Below are 22,775 nucleotides of genomic sequence, written 5' to 3'. Positions count from 1 at the left end.
AAAAAAAGGCCCTTACCAGTTGCTTTTCCACGTGTGTCGCACGTCTGTGTCATGAATGCCATGTTTGTCTGCCTGCTCATCCAGGAAATCAAACATGTATTTGATGGCGAGGGGAAGAGTGCTCCCTCGGTGAACTGTACTGAACAACGTCTCAAATAGGTCGTCGACAAATTTTTGTAGGGTACCCTGTGAAAAGGAGAGAACACAGTCTAAATGCAGTCTAAATGTCGACGAAAATGTAGTCTCCCATTGCCTGACTTATCTCCACAGCGCTGTGGTGTAAGGACAGGCTCCTCCACACATACGTTCAGGGATAGGAGAAAAATCTGAGTTGTTTTGCATTTCTTCAAACCAATCACAATCGTCTTGGGCAGCGCTAAGTTCTGGACGCAGCGACGGTGGCTCTGCAAAATAGTCTTGGGAAGAAACTTGTTTTGGTGGAACATTTGCACCCCGCAAAAGAAAACGCCACATACAATATTAAAGGTGCACTATGAGTTCCTGCATGACGTCACTTCTGTTGACGTTCCAAGTAAATGCCAAACAAAACAGAGCAACCTTGCCCTTCCCCCATGTTTCCGTAACTGTCATATGACTAACTGACTAACTGTCACTAACCCCCACCCCCTCCCCCAACCATCTTGTCGGTGATTGGCTGGAACATGGTTTGTTGTATTTTGGTGCACAGCCTGTGCCCCTAGTGTTTGTTTGACGTTAACGACCCCTGTGTTGTCTCCCGAGACCGGGCTTTTCCACAGTGTGTTCAGGGGGCAGGCAGCTAGATCAAGGAGAGATGCCTACGATTTGAGACAAAAATGAAATCTCACTGAAACCATGCAGGAACTCATAGTGCACCTTTAAATGAAGTTAACTGTTGACACAATACAGTAACGTGAGCTATTTAGATTAGCTGGATACAACTAGCTGGTTGAACGAAATTTGCTCTTACCAGTGTATCGCCGTGGGTATTTTGTCCACAGCAATCCCACCAATCAGTCCCAAAACGTCCCAGTTAGAGAGTAAATGCCGCAAACATATTCTTTGTAAATCTCTACAATTATTTCCCGAAAGAACCAAGCATGCCTGCCTTGTTGCACGATCCAAATTCTCTCTAAACTTGCCATTTTCAGCGTGTAGCTTGCTAGCTTGTTTGCAAGTTTGTTTCCCGAAGCGAAGGGAGATTTAAAACAGCAACACAAACGGAGCGGAAGATGAGGGACATCCAGCAACGTGGCTCACTTGCCGGATTTCAGGCAATTATCCCAGAAATGTACTTCCGTTGATCCAGACTATCGAACATGTTGACATGTTGACACATACTGTATATGGGGGAATATGAATGTACCTTGGTAGCTAGCAGCCTGGTCAGATAAATCTCAGAGACCATCTTGCTACCGCGGTCCCCTTCCTTCTGGTCTCCGTGTTCGTGGTTCTTCACCAGGTGCCACACCTTCACACCACTTTCTAGATCAGGGGTGATCATGGGAGCACGTGAACGGAGGCTGTCGGGACTGCCCGTGTAGCGGAATGAAGAGTCTGTCCAGAAAAAAAACAACAATAGAGACAGAGATACAGAATGATCAGTAATCCTAAATGACCGTGATTACAAAAACTTCCCTTAGGTGCAGCATCATGCAAATTAAACACGACCACACACAAGCATACAGTACGTATACACATAGCCTCTCTCTCATTTCCATCTCTCTTTGTAATTCATGACAAAGACAAATCTTCTGTGTTCTCCTCCCGCTCTAAGCCGTACTGTAAAGGAAATTGCAGTGGTGGATAATTTCATAGAACAGCAAAGTAATGAAAGGGAGGGGAAGTTGTGGTCCCTGGCATCGCATTGATTAGCAGTGGCCGCTTGAAACCAGAATCCCAAATGACACACAAGCCCTTGCCATCCATTTATCTTATTACATACAGCGTGCAGGAAAGAAGTATTTACACAATGCTACATATTCATTCTCTGTTTCTGTCTTCTCCCTGCGTCATGAATACTTTGAACGTCGTTTTCTTTTTTCCCCTTCCTACACTCATTCATTTTCTCTTCCTTTTGCCTCTTTATATAATCCCTGCCTCACTGACTGAAACTAGTTTTGTCCCTGGCTCCTCTTAAAAGCACTTGTAATTGGGTCTTCCCTGCCACACTGTACCAACGCCATGTTGAAAACGTCCCTGTCACACTCTCATCAATGCATCAAAAGATCCCTAATTTGTAGGCACCACCCTTCATCCATACATCGTCCTCGTCTCTGCTCTTGTGTTCCTGCCTCAGTCTGAATGATGCTGGTTTCAGTTTCCCTAATTAGCCGGCGTCTACACCTGCCAGCGGGCTCACTAGAGATTTGGGATCTGAGGATCTCAATGAGGATCTCAATAAGGATCTCTCTGACCTGGCATCAAAGGCCGAGCTAAACAACAAAGCTTTTTGCTGCCAGTCCACCCACTTACACCTTTCAATTAAGACCAACCTGTGCCTCTGCAGTGGCGACTAGGGACCAGGGCCTGAGTACGGGGAGAGGGGTTTGAATATATGTGCCTGTGTAAGCGTGTATAGGGTGGATTGAGGTACCAAATCCCATCTTAATCCAGTCACTGGTTTTTACTGCGCTGGTATTTCCTCGTTCCCTTCATCCTTCCGACACCCTCAGCCTTTACCCCAACTTTACTAGTCTTTGCCAGATCTTCCTCCACAGCGCTGCGGAGGAGGGTCTGGCTAGTACACACAGCAATCCGGAATGGGGGAAAAATGTGCTCTCGTTAACTGGCATTTCTTTAAACCAATCACAATCGTCTTGGGCGATTGCTAAGCGCAGAGCGGAGCCGCTGCAAAATAGCCTCGGGAAGGACCTTGTTTTGGTGGAAGGTGTGTAGCTAGCTGTCTGGATTTACCCTGCAGAGATCTGAGGAGCAGTTAACAATAGTCCTCATAAATCCATCGGAGTAAGCGACAAAGAAAGTGGAAGGAAACGTGACATCCGAAAACGGACATCCGAAAAGAGTGACATTCGACGGAACAAGAGAGCAATCCCGGAAGTGAAACGTCGTGGATATAGACTACAACTCCCCTAACACCAGGGGCGGAGCTGGGAGGAGTGGCTGCTGGAGCTCCAGCCCAGAATGTTTTCTCAAAAGCCCCAAATCTTTAAGGAGTTTTAAAATAACTTCAACTTTGGGTCATTTCCCCTTCAGACTCTCTGACTGGACCGGCAAATCAATGGAACAAAAGTATTATTACTGGGGAAATACTTAACTTCAAAATAGTAACATCTGACATTTTTTGGGGAGTGCAAATGAGTCATCCCCAACATTTGTTGTGTTTTGGTTTCAGAATGCCAAAGGCAGTTGGTGAACAATTAGATACAAAACAGGATGTAGGCTCTACAGGAAGATTCTTTTCATTGGCAACTACCAGTTTTTTTCTCCAAATGATGTACAGATGTTTAGGCATTCTGTTATCTGAAGTGGCTTGAAAAACTTGACTTGGCTTGGGAAACCAATATCTCTCTCTCTCCCCCAAGTTTGGGCAGAGCTCCGCCCCTGCATAACACTAAGCAGTGACCTGGAGCCCTCTTCTGCTGCAGCCCCCAGCTCCTGGACACAGCCAGCCAATAGGGGAGTGTGTTGTGGCTGATTGTTAAAGCTCAAGGAGGGGGTGGTGGTGGTGGTGGTACCGGCAGTGTAAATTGAGTCAAGATGCTAAGTGTTGAACGTGAAATTGGTATGAATCCATCAGCAGGTGTCGAGCTGCAGCTGTGCCTGCTGTGCCAACCCATGATTGATGAGGGACGTGGCACACGCCAGCAGAACCTCCGCTTTTTATGCCGTGCACGTCCAACTCCAGTGCTCGAGCACTCGCACACACAAAGTAAAAAAGCAAGAGAATGAATGCGAGAGAGTACAGAGCCTCTCCGCAGCACGTTGCAATTTCATAATGGCTTTAAAATCCCTTTAATATCCCTTGTGACTAAGATGTTTCAGAGTAATGACTATGTAGGTGTAAAGCTCAAGAAGAAGAGAGCAAATTAAGCTATGCTATTAAAACAACAACAACATAATACAGATAAAGGTTCCTTTCTTTTGTTACACTGGTGGTTATACTTCTTTACATTACTTTGGTCCTCCATCATTTGTTTAAAAGAGATTGATGACAGAGCCTGCACTGTAATCTTCTTTTCTTTTTTAAGATTATTTTTTTGGGCTTTTACACCTTTAATTTTTGACAGGACAGCTAGGTGAGAAAGAAGGGGAAGACATGCAGGAAATCGTCACAGGTCAGATTTAAAGCCTGGACCTCTGCGTCTCAGTACATATGTGCGCCTGCTCTACCCACTGAGCCAACCGGGCCACCTGCACTGTAATCTTCTAAAGGTCATCATAGATATCAGTTATGTCATCAGGTGTGTTGCGAATGTCACTCCACATGATTTTACAACACTGAAGATAAAGGTTACACACAAAGTATCCACAGTTATCCAATCCTGAATAAGACTTGTAATTGCTGGAGGGATAAGGACGCCGATAGCGCTTTTTCTTTGTTAGGCGGTTTAAAGGCAGTGTTCACTTTCTGTGCCCAATGCTGGTAATTGGCCATGCTCACTTATCTTTTTGTGTTTGTGTGAAGTATCATTCACACAGAATAATTAGCAATCATAATAAGTTGCCTGGTACTGCTGTGCGTGTCTGGCATGGGACCAATTTTGGCACCCAGCAGCAGCACAAACTACAAGCACATCTGAAGTATGTTGTGTGTTTGCATGCATGTGTGTGGGTGCAAGTGTACAGGCCCGTTGTGTCCTACACAGAATGCATCTTCATTATAATAATATCACAGCTTTTAAATCAAACAGTGGCTATATGTCTAACTCTCCCCTCTTCTTTATCTGTTTTTTTTCCCTCTCTAGTCTTCATTCATTATTGTATCATCCAACAGAGTTTGGACCTTAACTGTAGAGCAAACTGCAGCACACACACAGTTGGAGAGAGAAAAAGGCTGCAAAAAAAACCTCTGCAGCAGAAAGCAGAGCAGCTCCAAACAGAGCTGACCATGGCTTTGGGGAGAGTGGATTTGGCTTTGTTCATATCTGAAACAACTAATATGAAAAACATTTTGATGTGTCTGTGGAGCAACAAGAGCAACAATGTAACATTTGCATGGAATTAACTGCTGATTAACTTTTGAATAAGCCTGCGAATACGTACGTAATTGCCTAATATATATATTATATATTAGGCATATATATACTAATATACTAATATATATATATATATATATATATATATATATATATATATATATGCAATCAATGTTATCCATGTCAATGTTGTAGGGTCGAGTCGCCAACTGTCGAGTCCGAGTCAAGTCTTGTGTCGCCAGTGTTTGAGTCCAAGTCCGAGTTACCAAAGAAGTGTCCGAGCACCATTAACTGAGTTTGAGTCCGAGTCGAGTCACGAGTCCAGAGAATAGTGACTTGAGTCAGACTCGAGTACTCCATCACTACCTATTATGCATAAAAGCAGTCAGAAACTTCATCCAACTACCTATTTCATGAAAGTCTGAGTCCTAGTCCAAGTTATCAGTGCGCAAGTCCATGTCGAGTCCAGAGAATAGTGACCCGAGTCGGACTCAAGTCCGAGTCCAGGACTCGAGTACTCCATCACTGATGTCACGACAGGGGAATGAAAAGAGCAATGTGGTCTACTGACTCACCGTATCTGCTGATGGAGGAGCGGGTTATGCTGGCTGAGGAGGGGATGTTGTATGATGAGGTCTGTTTGGGCACCAAAGCCACAACGCAGCGGTCTGACACCTGTGAGAAGAGACACATATAACATGAATCTGCTGGTACCATAATGGTGATTTCCATATTTTAATTAGAACAGAGTTTCTTTTCCCCCTGAAAAATGTTGAATATTCCCATAAACCAAACATATCCCAAACCCCCTACGCAACCCAGCCCTTCCTGTCATATCTCTGTTCACTGCTGTTCTCTACCACAGCCCCGTGGCTTTCTTTCTGCAGAGGATGGTGGCTGTACTCAACATGACTGTCATTGTCATCCCCTTTCACAAACATTAGAGACATGATGTAAGCTTTGGAACTGGGATGAGATGCTAACAGGGAGTGAAAGAGAAAGCGAGAGAGAGAAAGAGAGAGAGAGGAAAAGGGAAAGAGAACACTGTCAGAAAGAGAGACAGAGACTAGAATGCGGAATGTCTCATCTCGTGTATTTCGCACCCTAAAAGAAAATGGGGTACGCAGGTTTAATAATAGCATTAGAACAGCCCAGAGCCAGAGTCAAAGTGAAAGACGGAGAGAAGAAGCTGTGTAAAAGATGGCGTGTCGTGAATGAGAGACAGACACTGAGGTTCATCCTTTTTTCCCTCTCAGCGTTTTCTTTTTACAAAGGGCTCCTGGCCCGTGTGTGATATGCTTCAGTCACATCAGATAAGCTTAGAAAAAAAAAGATTTTTTTTTTTTTTGTATCATTAATTTTTAACATGCTACTTCTGTTAGTACACCATAACATCCCATTTAAGAAAAAAGCTAAACACGGCAAACAAAACTTGTGGTTCTTTTCTGAAAGCCAAAACAACAAAACAGCTTGTTGGCTGGCATTTACAGCCCACCCCAAGGAGGGATTTCTCTCTTTCAGACCCAGCGAAGACAAACTGAGGAGCCTCCAGTGGAGACATAAACAAAAGGCAAATGCCAGGCTCCAAAAGACATACCTCAAAAGAATCTACAGAACAACAGAACAGTTTGCGGGAATGGGTTGCTCTCCATCCCTTGTTTGAGAATAAGCTACTGAATGTTGGCATGGGCATTTACAGAGTTCCTCCTTGCCCTCGAGAGCCATGTGCCTCTCATCCGCCCTCAAGTCTCGCCCATACTTCTATATCCCACGCTTCCCAAACTAATCTCGGCTGTGCTATTAGTTGGCGTTACCATCTGGCCTCTACTGGCCTTGCTGGAGAGACACTTGAAACTGGGGATGAAATCCTCTTAAAGACGCAGCTCTGGCTCCGTGGCTTCTTGGAAGGAAATTAAAAATGCTCTTCCTTACCCCCACCCGGCATCTTTGACCCTTCTATCTCTCACGTCCTGCTCATTTGTCCCCTAAACCTAATTTCTACGGCCTCTCCGTCCAACAGCCTCCTCTTGGCTGACAATGCAGGGACCAACGCTAATACACCAGCAGCGTGGACTTCCGTGAAGTTTCCATTGCTATTCCAGTGATACATTTTCTCTGGGTAGCATGAAATAGCTTCTCTGTCTCCCCCCTTTCCCATTATGCCTCCCTCCCTCCATCTCTCTCTCTTTCTCTCTGCTTTTTATGGCTGACAGAGAGGCTACAGCAGAGATGGGTCCTTGTGATAGAGTAAATGATTGAAGGCGTGCAGATTTGCCCTTCGGGGATAATCCAGTGTGGGGCTGATAGTGGCCAGGTGTGATAAGGGCTGTGGGCCCTGCCTGTGATAAGACCTTCCATTAGACAGTGCAGAGCCGGCCACAGCAGAGTGCGGTCAGCCTCTATCTTTCTTTTCTCAGCCCTCCGGACACAACCCCTCAGCCCTGGCCTTAGCCCGTTTCCCCTTGGTGTCCCATCTCTCCTGGACTCATGCCCTTAAGATCACAATGCTTATCATACCTGTCGACTCTGCCCAGTAGCTTGGAAACACACAACCTGTGCATATGTGCCCTCCTGTCGTAACGAAATGTGAGCTTGGCCATTGTGTATGAATATAACTCTCTCTTAGGTGTCCCGGGGAATCTTCTGAAGAGTTAAATGCCAATCTGCTGGTCTTTCTAATGGGATTTAAGTTGGGCTTTAAACAATGAAATGTGTTTCATTGAAGAATCAGTGTGAGTTTTTACAAATAATACAGTGGTTGCCATTGGATATGTGACTTTAGGGTGTAGCAGTACGGCAGGATTAATCAAATATGCCTCTTCTTTTCTATAGAGCTCAACAGTGACTGCCCACTTTTTTAACAGCTCTGGTTCCGGAAGTCCTTTTCCCCGTTCAGTATCTCCATTGACGTTTCATTAAATGCTTAGCACCGAGATGAATCGTGACCATAAAACATTTGATTCGGCACAAAAGAACATTTTGACAACTGATTCAAAAAAGGCAAGACTGTGTACAGAAATGATCATAGTCTTTAGTGGTAGCAGCTAGCTCTAGCCGTTCGCGGGTTTGCGGGTGCGGTAAACATTTCCATGGTAACAGCGAGTTTCCGCAATCAGAGACGTTGCTGTTGTGCTTAGGATTGTTGTAGGTAATATAGTATTTCTCCCTAAGATCGCAAATAAAACGCGTTTTTCTCAAAACAAGGTTGATTTCATACGGACTTTTACAACCTCGTAGCTCGTGGTCAGTCTACCTTGGATGGTTTAGAAATTGCTTTGAATTTTGATTTTTACTCCACACTGTTGATCTCTATGGAATATACTATTTGTTAAACTATTTACTCAATATTCTTCCTCCTAAAAACCTTCATATTCCCACTTGTCCGATATTTTTTATCCAGATTTACAATGGGAACCAGCGAGCCGAGACAGACAGCATTGGATTCATGAACAGATAGCAATGTAGTAGTATCTATTTTGTCTGGGGCAGTTGAAAATAGCCCAACATTCCCCCAAGTGAAGTCTGCAGGGTGGGTAACAGGATCTATCTGGCAGGCTCTCCTGGTATAGCCATCAGTGTCTGCTCTCCCTGTTCCTTCACCGCAGAGACGAGGACAGACAGAGGTTACCAGGCAGCAGCAGGGGATGGAAGTTTCCAAACTGACTTTATATTTTGACGCAGTCTCAGCCAAAGTGAAAGAGGGAGCAGTCTGCCGTTTACTGTCACTTACTTGCACATTAGGAATGATATTCCTAAACAAAACACACACTGCCCATGTGTCCCCACAAATGGATGTGACAAACAAATATTAATATGCTGGAAAAGCCACAGCCCACCTGTCATAAATCAACACTTTGTCAAACATCATCAATGTAATTACCCACACAGCGCCCTGGTGAATACGGCGTGGGCCTGTTCTGCAGTTTGAATCCTCATAAATAACCTAAGCGGTCTGACAACTTCACTCCATAACAATATCCTGTTTATGAGAGCTGTTAATGCTAATGTCGGATTCATGTGGATGTGGCTGTGATACTATCCAGCATGAACAAGGTTAGCACCAACATGTCTCAAGACAACAGAGACGGGGGAGGTGGAGAAGAAAGATGGTGTGAGGGAACACTTTCCTTTGTTGGGGTGGAAGATTAAAACAACAAAAAGATCCACATCAGCAATCTGCCTGTTGGCTCTTCAATTTCATAAATCCGTTATCGCAACTCCTGTGTTTGTCTGAGTAGAAGCATGTGCAATGTGAGGCGTGCATATCTGAGTGTGCTTTACTTACTGTCTTTATTCATGCAAGAAAGAAATATATACTGAAATTGATAGAGAAGAGTGGGAGGATAGGAGTTTAGTCCCCTGACTGTGAATGAAGTGTTGAATAAAGATTCTGAACTCACTTTAATATGTGTGCATTTATGTTTTTTTTTTTTTAATTTTGGTGTAATTGCTGGGGAGCTGGGAAGGTGTGCTTTTCCATATCCAGGTTATGTAAACCATTATTTCCCATGTGGCAGGGTAAATAGCCAATGGGGTTTCTTAGGAGGCTGTGAGCCCTATGAATTTGAATGCCTATGCCTGGTCCCTGTGTGTCTGCTAAGGGAGAATTAGCAAAGACTCAAGTTGACGCTCGGTCTCATGCTGCATATTTCAGAGCCCCTTTCAATATTTCCTTTTCCCATTTTTTTCCCCTCACTCTGGGGCCTAATGAGCTGTGCTCCCTCGGTGTGATAGGCAGCCAGATGTGCTGTCACCGCTGCCAGTGCAATGGCTTGGTGTGTGACGGAAACACACAGAAGCTCACACACAGGGGCCATTGCCAGCTCATGAAAACCGTAACGATGCACAAGTGTCTCTGTTATCCCATCCCACTCTCATCTCTCTTACCACCAACTGCCCTATTCCTTTGTGCTCTCTCTCTCTCCCTCTCTCTCATGGAAAGCATCTCCATTGGCTAACGACGGCAGACAGACTGTGACGCAAGGAATGTAACAAAAAACAACAACAACAGAGGAGCCCATTATGGTGCGGAAGAAAACATACTGCACCGCTTCATCAAGGATTAAAGCCCTGCAGAGAGCGAAGAAGAAGAGGTGCTCATACCAAGAGAGGGAGAAAAGAGATAATGTAGGTAAAGTGGGCGAGAACGGAAAAAAGATGGGAAATGGGGTAACAAGACAAAAAAAGCGTAAAGAGAACACAGACAGTGAAGGTGAGGACAGAAAGGAGGGTGACGAGGGAGAGAAGACAAAAGGGGGGGGGGGGCTGCATGGTGCCAAGTCCTGGGTGAAGGACACTATGATGTGTCCCTTCTTCTAATGACTCCTACATCTGTTAAATTATTCTGCTTACTCTGGTGGGCAAGAGTTCAGCATGAAGGCTTGAGCCTCGCCAGACCTTGTCCCTATTTCCTGTTCCTAGATGGAGCTGCATCTCCTGCCCCCCCGCCCAGGTCTCCAACCCCAGCTGCATCTCAGCCCCAGCTTCTGCTCTGGACCAGGTAGCCCAGAATGGTGCCTCATGCAGTCTTTAAGCAGATGGTCCCCTTGGTTGACTAATGAGAGCTGGCTGAGCGTGTGCTGCGAAAGATTCATGACCTGCCGAGAAGGCTACCTTCTCATTCTGCCTTGCCTCTCTCTCTTTTTTTTGTATTCCTTTTATTCCTCGTTATTATCTCACCCAGGCTTCCTCTCACTCCCTCCCGGTTTCCTTTTCATTTACAACTTCAACAGCTATAAATTCTTGAGAAAAATGCAGAACTGCTCTTGTTCTCAGCTTTTCACTTCTTTAGCTCTGTACTTTCCTCTCTGGTTAACAGGGTGCAACAGGTAAGCCCATGGGCCCTAGAATTGCAGGGTGTGAATGGAGGTTATACATGCAAAGAGATAGAAGCAGGCAGTCACAGCAGGACTAATTGTTGCCAGCGTATAAGTCAACGGGACAGAGAGAGAGAGAGAGAGAGAGAGAGAGAGAGAGAGAGAGAGAGAGAGAGAGAGAGAGAGAGAAAGAGAGAGATTCTGCCTTCGTCTCTCCCGGGAGGAGGGAGAAGTGTCGGCTGAGGTGTTGAGGGTTCATCTCTCCTGCTACCTGTACAGTAATTGTCCTCTATTCTGTCACTTGGATTACACCAGGCGAGGGCATGCAAATGAGGAGCTGAAAATTGGCTTCTTTAAAGTCAAGAGCAGGAAACATCAAAGTTTGGCAAGGTATGTGGTACAATTTCCATAATAAAAGCCGCAGCAGAAACTGAACTGAAATGAACCTTTTCTTGATTAAAAAGCCATTTGAGAGTTTATTAAGGAAAAGATCACACTGAAGCCTTTGTGTATATTTACCTGATAGTGCATGAGAGTGTTGAGTCTCTTCCAGTCATTTTCTATCTTGGTGGTGATGTCTTCATCCTGCAACACCACACGAGCCATTCGCCCCTGGCGCCACTCTGAGGACACACACACACACACACACACACACACACACACACACACACACACACAAACACAAACACAAACACACACACACAAAAAAACTTAATTAGGCTGCATTCACACCACATCAGGCGTTGCGGCGAAAATGCCAGTCCTCTATTTATTTGAATGTGGGTAAAGTGTTCAGGCTGCGGCGGTGACCACAGGGGATGCTGATTTTGTGTGACTTTTACACAACTGCCTTTGCCAACTATGTGTACATAGTAGTGAGCCACAAAGAATGTAATTTGTCTTGGTTTTAGGGGGAGAGGTTTGGTCCCATGTGTTAAACATATACAACTGAAAACCACCATGTGTTCAAAACGCACATCTGCTTTGAATGAACTTGTGGTTAAAGCGTAATAATGTGGTGTGTGCTATATTGCTTTCATGCTTTCAGAACCAGTTACCTTGCAAGGCAATTGTTAAGTGTGCTAAAATAAACCCACAACTTCTTCATGACACAAAACAAACTCTTAAAAACACTTCCCTTTCAAACCTCATTTGCCTTTCAGTCGGTGGAACGTCACACTACATGACTCCCGAAAAGAGCTCTCTTCACACATTACCCAAATGAGTAGATATCAGTAGCCGGGCGGTCTTGTACGGCTCTCGGCACGCGTATACTCCTTTCACTGACTTGGATTGACACGCAGCTTTAGCACCTTCCAAAAAACATTACACTCGAACATTTTCAAGATGTATGTGCAGGCAGGCTGCACGCTTTAATTGGTACTTGTGTCGTAGAAATGGCACGCTATTAGCATACGCAACAGTCAGCCCGTCAGGGTCAGAAAGGAGAGAAGAGTGGAGCAGACAAGAAAGGATGAAAAAGCGATCTATGGGAAAACCTCCTTTCAAAAGAGAAAAATTGGAAGCAGCGGGGGGGGGGACAGGGGGGACAGGTGGAAGCTGTAAGCAGTGCTAGTGGAGGGCAGTGGCTGACGGCTCGTGGCGCGGTAATGAAATGATAATAAGGGTGTTGACGGGGGAAGTGGACAGCCATTGTGGCTCTCATGCTGGGAGCGATCATTGATTTTCTCCTCTGTTGACTGGGTTTTATTACTTCTTGCCAGGTGACCACATGATATCCTTCCCTGGCACAACTTTCACCCTAAACTGTCTAAACTACGCTACAGAAACAAAACAATGACAAAAAAGCACACATAAAGCACATACAGACATACACAGAACATTTTTTACTGTTAAGGCATCAATGGGAGAAATGGACAGATGAGAACGAGAGAGAGGACAGTGGATAGACGGCCGTATTTCTCTCTCTCTCCCAACCTGTCGAGGCAGATGGCCGCCCACCACCTGAGGTTTCTGCCTGTTAAAAGGAGGTTTTTCCTCGCCACTTTTGCACCAAATTCTTGCTCTTGGGGGGGGGGCGGCGTGAGGCTGGCGCGCACGCCTGTCAGCTCTTACCTGGGTAAGCCAGACAGCCATGTCACAGACGCAAAAACACACACCAGTATAAAGACATGCACACTTCTCTATCTCCATCTACTGTGTCTTATTGGCACTACCATGTAGCGAAAGCAGCCAGATGGAGGGATGCAGCACACCCTGTCAGTCAGTTTGATAGAAGGGGGCTGGCAGCAGCACACTGAGGCTGGCTGGCTGGCTGGGCTGCTGGAACACAGCTTGTATCGCACTAATGCACTGATAATCTGTACACATGGCTAGCTTTTATCTCACTGATACATTAATCTGTGGGTGTGAAGGACCTTACACCTGCCAACTGCATCTGTGAGCGTCTGGATTGTGTGTGTGTGTGTGTGTGTGTGTGTGTGCATATGCGTGTTTGTGACGTACCAAGGTCCATGTCGACAGCACGTGGCCGCTGAGAATAGGGCATGTTCTTGTAAACAGCGTCCAGTATCTTCTCCTTCACTTGGGTGATGGTGTCACAGTTGAGCACCTTTACTGGAATCTCCGGACTGTTCTCATTGTCTGGGTTCACACAGTTTAGGATCTGGATTGTGCAGACGGGGGGAGAACAGGAGAGAGAGAGAGAAAAAAAATCACAGAAGGAAATGAGGAAGCAGAGGAAGAGGCTAGAGGTGTCCTGTTACTGCTTGGACTTGGGTCCAGCTTGAGGCTTCGCCCTCATTAGAGTCTCCTTGGAGCATGGCAGGAGCTTCGAGAAACCATTTCCGCTCTCACTGGCATCCCAAAATCTAATTTCACACCTTCGGTGGGACACCAATTTCCAGCTCTGCCGGGGTATTAGCACGTAATGAGCCAAATTCCCAGTCGGAGCAATCAGAGCATTGTCATGTCACATGCTGGCTGCATGAGTGTTTTTTTTTCTGTGTGTGCATGTGTGTGTAGAGGGGGCTGTTTGATGTGTTGCAATCTCCACAGCCACCTACGCTGATGTTGGACCAACACTGAAGCCTGTGGGATCATTAGTTAATTTTCTTCCCATACAGGGAGGAAGAAACTCAACACAGCTATGTCATCTTAAAAACAGTTTGTGGTAAAAAAAAAAAGTAGAGTTAATATATAAACTGTATGTGTGCATGTTATTATGGCAAAACAAATGAGCGTGGGCTTTTGTATCGGTGTGCGTATCTCACAAGAGCTGCTTATATTGGACGACACATGTTATGCTTCTACCCAGGGGTTAAAGCAACACCAAAGATTCTTTTGTACCTCAAAATAATGTTTCCAAAATAGTTTCGGTGGTTTTATGAACTCGTAACAGGGTGAACGGAACTCCAGCATTCGCTTTGCGGCCCTCTATTGGCTAAAACCGCACTACGCAAGTTTGCCAGATCGGGTAGCGGATCTGTAGTTCGAATGAGACAGCGGTAATGGACAATTCCGCTTCCAACCTGTAGGGGGACCGAAGAGGACAAATGCTTTGGTGTAAAGTGGGCCAGAAGGGTCTGGAACGGCGTTTAGCCACCTTCGATTAATTTAATCGGCAGTTTCATACATCAGCGTTTTCCGTTTGTTTAAAATAACGCCAAATATCCATTCCAGTGTTTTCCCTATTCATCTTCAGCAGTGCCGTGAGTCCATGAATGAGGCAGGTGTCTGTGGTTAGTTCACATCTATGTGTGTCTAAATGGGTAAAGTCAGAAGATCAAACAGGGTGAAGATCATGTTGTCGGTAGCCTACCGGTTACAAACAGGCTCGGTAGCGAACAGCCGGTGTTTTTAGCTGAGCTAGACAGAGAAAATTTGGTTAAAAAAGATTGGTTGTCATGTCATATGGTGACTTAGGAGGCAATTGTGCCTTAGTGCTCTGATTAATTTGGCATGCAGGTAACACACCAAACACGTCATGAATTTGTTTTAATACTTATTTGTATAAATTTTTTTCCTTTCCTTTTTTTCTTCCCTTTATTTTTTTACATGTACGTGCAGGCATGTATGTGTGTATGGTATGTATATGTATAAGTATATGTATGTGTGTATAATATATATATATATATATATATATATATATATAGAAGAAGAAAAAAATTGTTTTAATGAAAACTCAACTCGTGGCAAATGCTCCTGTTGTTCTTCACCCCTGTTTTGAAAGTAGAAAATAACGAGAGTAACAGGTGAACTAGATTTTTTTTTTAAGATTATTTTTGGGGCATTTTAGGCCTTTATTATACAGGACAGCCGCAGATGTGAAAGGTTAGAGAGAAGGGGAATGACATGCAGCAAAGGGCCGCAGGTTGGAATCAAACCCACGGCTGCTGCGTCAAGGACTGAGCCTTAGTACATAGGGTGCCCGCTCAACCTGGTGAGCTACCCAGGCGCCCTGTGAACTAGCTTTTAAAGTGCTGTGTAGTGCATAGAGACTTTAAAGGAGTAAGAAACTTAAAGTGTTAAATTTGAGAACGGCATTTGGTGTTGTGTTAGCACCACCACACCCTGATCTAGGGTTCCCCCGCCTGCCAGATCCCGCTTTAACCCCTGATTTCTACCTGTGTGTTTTTGTATGTCTGTGAGCCTCTGTGCAAACTTCTCATGTGCCTCCTGGAGTGTGACGTACCAAGGTTTTGTACTCGATCTGCTGGCGGATGAGCTTGTCTTCACTAAGGGAGTAGCGGGCCTCTCCAGTGATAGCATCGATGGGCCCCTTTTCCATCTGCTGCTTGATGGCGCAGTACAGCATGAACAGAGGCTCCCCGGCACACTCCTGTGAACACACACACACACACACACACACACACACACACACACACACAGATTCACACATGAGAGAACATCACAGCATAAACACAAAAATTCATTAGACTGAAAACACCTACCAGTCCACATACTGTAAATATCTGACAACGTGCAATCACACGTTTAATTTAGAAAATGTAATAAGATACACAAGATAGGTTTAATGCGTAATCAGATACAAACACACACCACGCGTGTTGCTTAGTGTACTAACCTTGAGGAATTTGTGAAGGAGGAAGGCGAACCAGTTTGTAAGCATCTTCTCTGCAACCGACTCCGTTCTGAAATTACATCAAGAAAACAGAAAAAAATAAAATAAAATTTAACTCCATGCTTTCTCTTGATATCTCCAAATCTTTGGATAACACAAGAGTTGCATAATTCATGAGGTTATGTGCAAGACATTATCTTTCCATCCTGGGTGGGTGCCTCCTGCCTGTTTGGTTTTGCTTGCAACTGTCTGCAACACTGCGATCACAGTGAGTGAGCAGAGCCGAGCCGAGCGGAGAGAGGGCATCTGTGTGTGCATGGTTTGTGTGCGTGCACACGTTCAAAAGAGTGTGTGATTGAGTCTGCGTGGATGTGAGCGCGAGCGGATGTGCGCCCGCGTGTGCAAGTGTGCGTATTCACGTGTGGTTGAACACAGCGGGACATCAGCAGCTGTGACAAGCCTCAGCTGTTGAGAGAGACGAGTGCTGTCACAGCCAGGTAACGCCTGATCACAGCCAAAACCATCTCCTCTCATGTCCCTCTCTTCCTCTCCCCCCCGCCCCCCGCCTCCTCTCCCTTCCGAGTCAATCACGCATGGAGGTGAAGCTTGCTGCTGGGCTCGATTGGGCATGAAAACACACAAGTGTGCATTGACCTCTCGACTGTTTCTTCCGCAGAGCACATGAGAGGACCGTGCGTACCTCTTTCATGATTCCCGCTCATTTCTTTCTCTGAATGCCAGACGAACACCCCCCTCTGCCTTATTAGCACCATCATGGAACATAAGAAAAACAAAGGTTGGATTTTTTTTTTAAAAGAGACAGAATACCAAACCAGGTGGGCATGGTTAATGAGCATGAAGCACAGATGAAAGAGATTGTCTGTGCACCTCATGTGGACAAGCACCTGAGGTGAAGAGCAACAACAACAAGCTTCCACCTCATCTTAAAAAAGAAAAAAAAAAAAACGCTTCTGCCCTGCACTTTTGCCTTCGTCGTTTGACTACTGCGCAAGAAAAACCAGCAATAACCAAACTACTTTGGATTGGAAATGGATTTTACCAGCCAGTAGAGCTGCATAGATTAATCGATTAGTTGTCTACTATTAATCGCCAACTATTTTGATAACCAATTAATCGGTTTGAGTCATTTCTTAAGGGTACACTGTGTACACTGAATTTCTCCCATCTAGCGGTGAAATTGTATTTTGCATTCAAACGAATAGTGCTCTCTAGCGCCTCGCTTTTTCAAATGTGTGTTGCAACTACGGTAGCCGTTATGTACCAAGAAGCTATGACAACATGTCTTCCAATTTTCTCTTTTTTTGGCGACGAGGACTCCTTCTCCTGTGGCTCGGCAGAAGAATCATCCTCCATTATGAACTAAAGTGCAGTGAAGGCTTTCACATTTGTCGGGGCAGTGACAAGCGCCTCTCACTGATCTCCTTCTCCGTTCCAGCTGATTTCAGTCACGTGACGCTGGCTCTGAACGAAAACACGATGTGGATTAACTGGACAGGTAGGCTAGTGCTTTAGGTCCCTCTCAGCCATTACAGTTTTTCAAAATGGCGGAACGACACGGAAGCCTCCTTGGAAATTCTTCGCTTATGATAAGTCCGATCATTAGCAGAGGTCATTTTACACCAATGAGGACATATTTATGAATGAAGACATTGATTTTAGCTAATAAAATACATTTTTTTTGGGACATTTTCTAGACCAAACAACTATACTACGTAATGATTAATCGAGGAAATAATCGACAGATGAATCGACAATGGTAGTCATCGTTAGTTGCAGCCCTACCAGCCATCTTTTGGTGCTCTTACATAGCTGCTTCACACACTAATCACATGTTAAGATGCCATGATAAAGTGTCCCACATGTGACTGCACTGCTGTTTGCAAGTGTTGTAGCATGTGATTGTCCTCTGGCTGCAGATTGTAAAGGCAACGCATTATAAAAAAAAACCTGACTCTCTTAATGCAGCAGGAAATGACTGTGATTACTCTGCTGTGTGCGATAGAGGGACCTTACAGCGAAATGTGCTGAACTGGGGATTAGCAGGAATCGAAGCAACCAGGTATTTAAGGCAAGCTAGAAGGCTTTCGTCTCCTCGGAGCTAAATAGTGCTAGGGATGATTATACCTATTCAGGCTCCGAATGGACCTAAAGGGAAATTATGACTATTATGGAGATAATTGCGTAAAGTCGTGTTTGAGGGCTATAAGCCACGGTCTGGGAAAGCACAAGTCCCTGGAGTATTGTCGGAGCCACGGGAGGTTACAACATTTTAGTCACTGAGACAAGAAAAAGTGATTCTTTCAATCTCAAAAAATTAAGATAGAGTGAAACTTGTTCTCTCTCTCTCTCTCGCTCTTTCACCTGCAAATAATAATAAAAAAAAGCTCTCCAACAGTAGCAGGACAGTGGGAGCAGAGGTTGTGTTTTGTTTTGAATGACGTGCGGCCGAGCTGTGATGTTGTCTCCCACGCCTAGGCTATTCCTCTGAGAACGAGACTGCTGGCCAGTCTATTGGCAGCTCGTTGAGAGGATGGAGAGCTGGGTGACAGCCTATTTGAAGTGTGATGTGCCTGCGGGGGGGGGGGGGGGGGGTGTAGATGTAGATTAGTTCAGCCAGTTTCAGCGACGGGATGACAGAGTAAACATTGCTGAAGAGCTGAAGAAGTGCACGCTCTTGTGCATGTGTGACTGGCTGCATCCTCTTTGGTGGCGCACACGCAAGGTCTATGCTTCTTTGTCATTCTGACATGCAAACACACAGGTGAGGGTGTACGTACACAAAGAAAGGAATACACATGCAGTATTCACAAGCTAAACCTTGCAATGCTGCACAACAACAAAAAACTTCATTCGAAAACATAATAAGGCGGCACTGTGAGTGCCTGAGGCTGTAGTAAACCTAAATATATTGTGGATTTTTTTTTGTGTGGACAATACCCCAAATCCCTCTTTAATTGCCCTCCTTCTTCTACAAGAATTCACCTCTTATCCCCACCCCCCACCCCATGCTTACTGTACCATGCATCCCCCCCCCCCTGCTTGTATGAGACTTGAGTGTGTTAGAAGTTAATGGAACCTATTAAGCATTTTAATAAGCTCAGCAAGTCCCGAAGAAGGAAGTCAAATAAAGCCTCTTTTTTGTGGGGGCTGTGCTGACTCCCCCTTAATATCTCTCCTTTTGAATGTCGGGGGGGGGGGGGGGCACTTTGTTCTCCTCCTTCTCCTTTCCTTCTTGTCCTCCTCCTCATCTGCCTCCACTTCCGTCTTTCCATTAATTGAGTTTCATTAATGAACATCAGGATTTCATTATCCCACATAGTGTTTAAGAGGGGCCTTGCATCCTCCCTATCTCTGGTCTCCTAATGGAAGCTAGGGTGGAGGGGAGGGGGGAGGAGGGGGGAGGATATATTAGCAGGCTATGGAATGTCTTTCAATGAAACTAATGCCAAACACAATACACGCTCTCTTAATAACTCTGTACTCCATTGCTCTGCATGGGCGGAAATCTCATTACGAAAATGCTGAGGAGAAAAATAATACAAGATTGAAAAGTCTCAAGGTGATAGAGGCAATGTTCTGTGATTCCATTAAAAGAACATTATGAAGAAAAGAAGGAGAAAGAAACTGGGTAAAGAGAGCGGCTGTGGCAAAGCTTAAGAAGAAGACGGAGAGAATAGAGAATGGAGTTTAATGTGAAAAAAGGAAGTGGCTGGCTGTTTATAGAATGTTCTGGTGGGGGTCCTCAAGCATTAGAGGAGTTTCAGCAATAATGGAAAGGCAGCGAGAGAGACTGTGAAATGGCAACACAACAGACATGAGGAAGGTTGGGTCGGAGGTATGGACACCGAGAGAAAAAGAGCGCGTGAACGTATTTCACTAATGTAGCAAAATACAATCCAAACACCACGAAGTGCAGCATCAGTTCCACTTAGCGCACTGGAGAGTGAGGAAATCAAACACATTGCCAAAGCTTAGATATTGCTTTCAAAAAGCTTTTAGGAGACTGCGAGTGTCAGCGAGCTAAAAAATCTTTCCCTATCAAGACAAAGAAAGCGGAAGGCACCTCAAATATTTTAAACACCAAAGAGACCAGAGTTTCTTTTAAAAAACACGCCTCAGAAGAGCAGAGTGCACCCTTCAAACGTGGTTCCAGGAACGTAACTGACTGGGGATATTATATCTCTGCTACATAAAGGCACATGCCAGTTACATGCCATAATTTGTTTTCACTGGACAGGTAAGATGGATGGTGAAATGGGATCAAGCACTTAAAACAGGCATAATAGAAAAAAATAGTCTGTGCCACAGACAACTACAGAATAACATATAAATACTGCCCTCTGGCAGGCAACCTGGACCCTATTTTCCTATGTTTTTGTGTCTAAGTGACTGATGGGAACAACAATCTTTGAAATTGGTCCAAAATTAAGCAAGACCGCTGCAGTCGGCATCGGCAAAACAAGCTACAATGTAAGTTATTGGACAATTGCGCACCTTCAATTTACGTCCCCAAAAGATTATTGTTCAAAGTGTCTGACAACATTATGGAAAGGATCTCTACAGAGGTCCACCTTTTTTGTGTAGAGTAACAGTGAAAACACACCGGGCGCGTAAGCTATTTTCATTTCGGCGTCCACGTTATGCAATCTGTCCGTTCATACCGGTGCGTGGAGCAGGCACGTGGGCCCGCGCACTGCAGCGGTCGTTTTCTTGCACGAGACGCGAGCGAATGTGTCAAGCCGGGCAGGTAATCCCATACAGGAAGACCACAGTGCAGCCGTATACTTTACAAAAATAAAACACATTTTAAAATAAAACGCCTAGGTTCATTGTGATTTTGGCTGTCTTGACTTCTCACAGCGAGACGCAATCAGGCACACGGAGAGAGAGACCGACGGACGGACAGAGAGTGACACACACAAACAAAGCCATATATAGGCTACAATTACCACAGTTTTCCCCACTCATCCTGTCTCTTTCTATCAGAGAGAGAGAGAGAGAGAGAGAGAGAGAGAGAGAGAGAGAGAGACAGAGAGAGACAGAGAGAGAGACAGAGAGAGAGACAGAGACAGAGAGAGAGAGAGAGAGAGAGAGAGAGAGAGAGAGAGAGGATCGCTTTGTGACCGGCGCGGAGAGATACGTTTCCGGTATGAATGGCCAGACGCGTGATCAGGCACGTATCTACGCTTTGAGGGCTATACGTGTTTTCACTGTTTGATTAAACTTTTTGTTTAACATGAAACATCCCCTAACTCGCTGTCGCCAAACCCACCAGACTCTATTTAAGAAAAAAAAAACTTTAATTTTCTCATCGAAAAATACACTTTATTCAAAGTCAACAGAAACAAAACAAAATCAAAAGCCGTCTTGGTTTGTTTTTCCACTGTTCCAACAATCACAACTCTGGTTTGGTTGAAATAACCCATTATATTAACCCCTAACATATGCTGGGTGTTTACATGCTAAAAGTATTGCTTCTTTAGATTTCTGGTTAAACAAAAAGATCTCTCTCTGTAAAGATCCTTTACATCCTGCTTAATCCCATGCATTTCATTGCATTTTTGTTCTATGATATACTACTTCAGCACATTCAACTTCTTTCAGGAAAGGAACAGAGACTCAAATGAATGGAAATTCATGAAGCATTCCTGTGAAATGCGTATTTATGACCTACTGTATTAGGTGCTACGAAGTCAAATCTACTCTCTGCAAATGAACCGGATGTATCGGATCTTGGCGGACACTTAACATAGGTGAAGAAGAGGGATGTTATTTTAACAGTCATTTTATTCAATCTACCTTAAACCCTGCACTAGGTGAGAGAGCCACATTGCTTTTTTATCTAGTCTGAAATTATTATAGCCATATCTATAGTAAGGACTCTATAATAAGCTAAGGTTGTGGCGACTGCAGAGTGATATAAATTAATCAAATATTATCATTTCCAATAAAGTATAGATAGTACATCAGCAATTAAACACTCAAATATGAAGAAAATACTATCAGGAGATAATCTGCCTGTGTGAGAGACAGAGTACGTGTGAGAGGAATACAGAAAATGGGCATGTTGGAGGCATACAGAGACGATGAGAGACAGGCAGCTAATAATAATCAGAGAACAACTTTACATGCAGCGTCTTCAATGTGCTGCCCACGTAACTTAAGAAAATACTCTGGGAAGCAGTCACATCCTCCATTTAATTTGCTGAATTAATACGTTCATTAGTTGCTTAAACTGCAATTCCGTCGTTGAATCCTACTCCTCCGCGTTCGCAGCCTTTCCCCTCGTTTTTCCTCTTGCCGTCCCTCTTGTCCTCCGCTTTTCCCTCTGTGCCATGGCTAGTGATGGCACGGCACTCCATCTTCTGACTGGAGCTCACCGCAGAGAACGGGGGCTAAATTATTAAGGCCGCCTTGCTTTTCCTGGAGCAAACCACATTGTACCACATCACTGCTGTGCCATAGCTTCCCTCTGCATCACGTGCACATGCTGTACCTACACTCTATACTAAACACATGCATTGTATACTGTAGCACACGTTCTCCGAACACCACTTACGCTAAAGCTTTATGGGTTGTTCGCGGTGTTTTTTTTTTTTTTTTGTACTGTGAACAAACACGGTTAAGGTTGTTGTATGGTGTCAGTGCTCGTTTCAAAATGCCTGTGAATAACAGCAGGTTTGAATCCTTTGTCATATTTATAGAAACAAAAGATTAAAAACAAGATGTCTCTTTAAAGAACAAGTCTGGTAATAT

General features: G+C 44.6%; 1 protein-coding gene across 1 annotated transcript in view; it reads right to left on the bottom strand.

The window, feature by feature from the left end:
- Positions 1–22,775, bottom strand: part of plxna2 (plexin A2) — a 208,140-nt gene that overhangs the window by 7,467 nt on the left and 177,898 nt on the right. Inside the window, exons 23-29 of the mRNA XM_078255710.1 lie at positions 16,002–16,068; positions 15,609–15,755; positions 13,421–13,580; positions 11,474–11,577; positions 5,714–5,813; positions 1,346–1,536; positions 17–186 (exon numbers count right to left, since the gene is read on the bottom strand). Coding sequence (XP_078111836.1) covers positions 17–186; positions 1,346–1,536; positions 5,714–5,813; positions 11,474–11,577; positions 13,421–13,580; positions 15,609–15,755; positions 16,002–16,068 — 939 coding nt within the window. The remainder of the gene's footprint in view (positions 1–16; positions 187–1,345; positions 1,537–5,713; positions 5,814–11,473; positions 11,578–13,420; positions 13,581–15,608; positions 15,756–16,001; positions 16,069–22,775) is intronic.

The sequence above is a fragment of the Sander vitreus genome, chromosome 7 (assembly GCF_031162955.1).
Source record: "Sander vitreus isolate 19-12246 chromosome 7, sanVit1, whole genome shotgun sequence".
NCBI classification, from domain to species: Eukaryota; Metazoa; Chordata; class Actinopteri; order Perciformes; family Percidae; genus Sander; species Sander vitreus.
The sequence above is the reverse complement of the archived record's forward strand: the minus strand, read 5'-3'. Positions and strand labels throughout refer to the sequence as shown.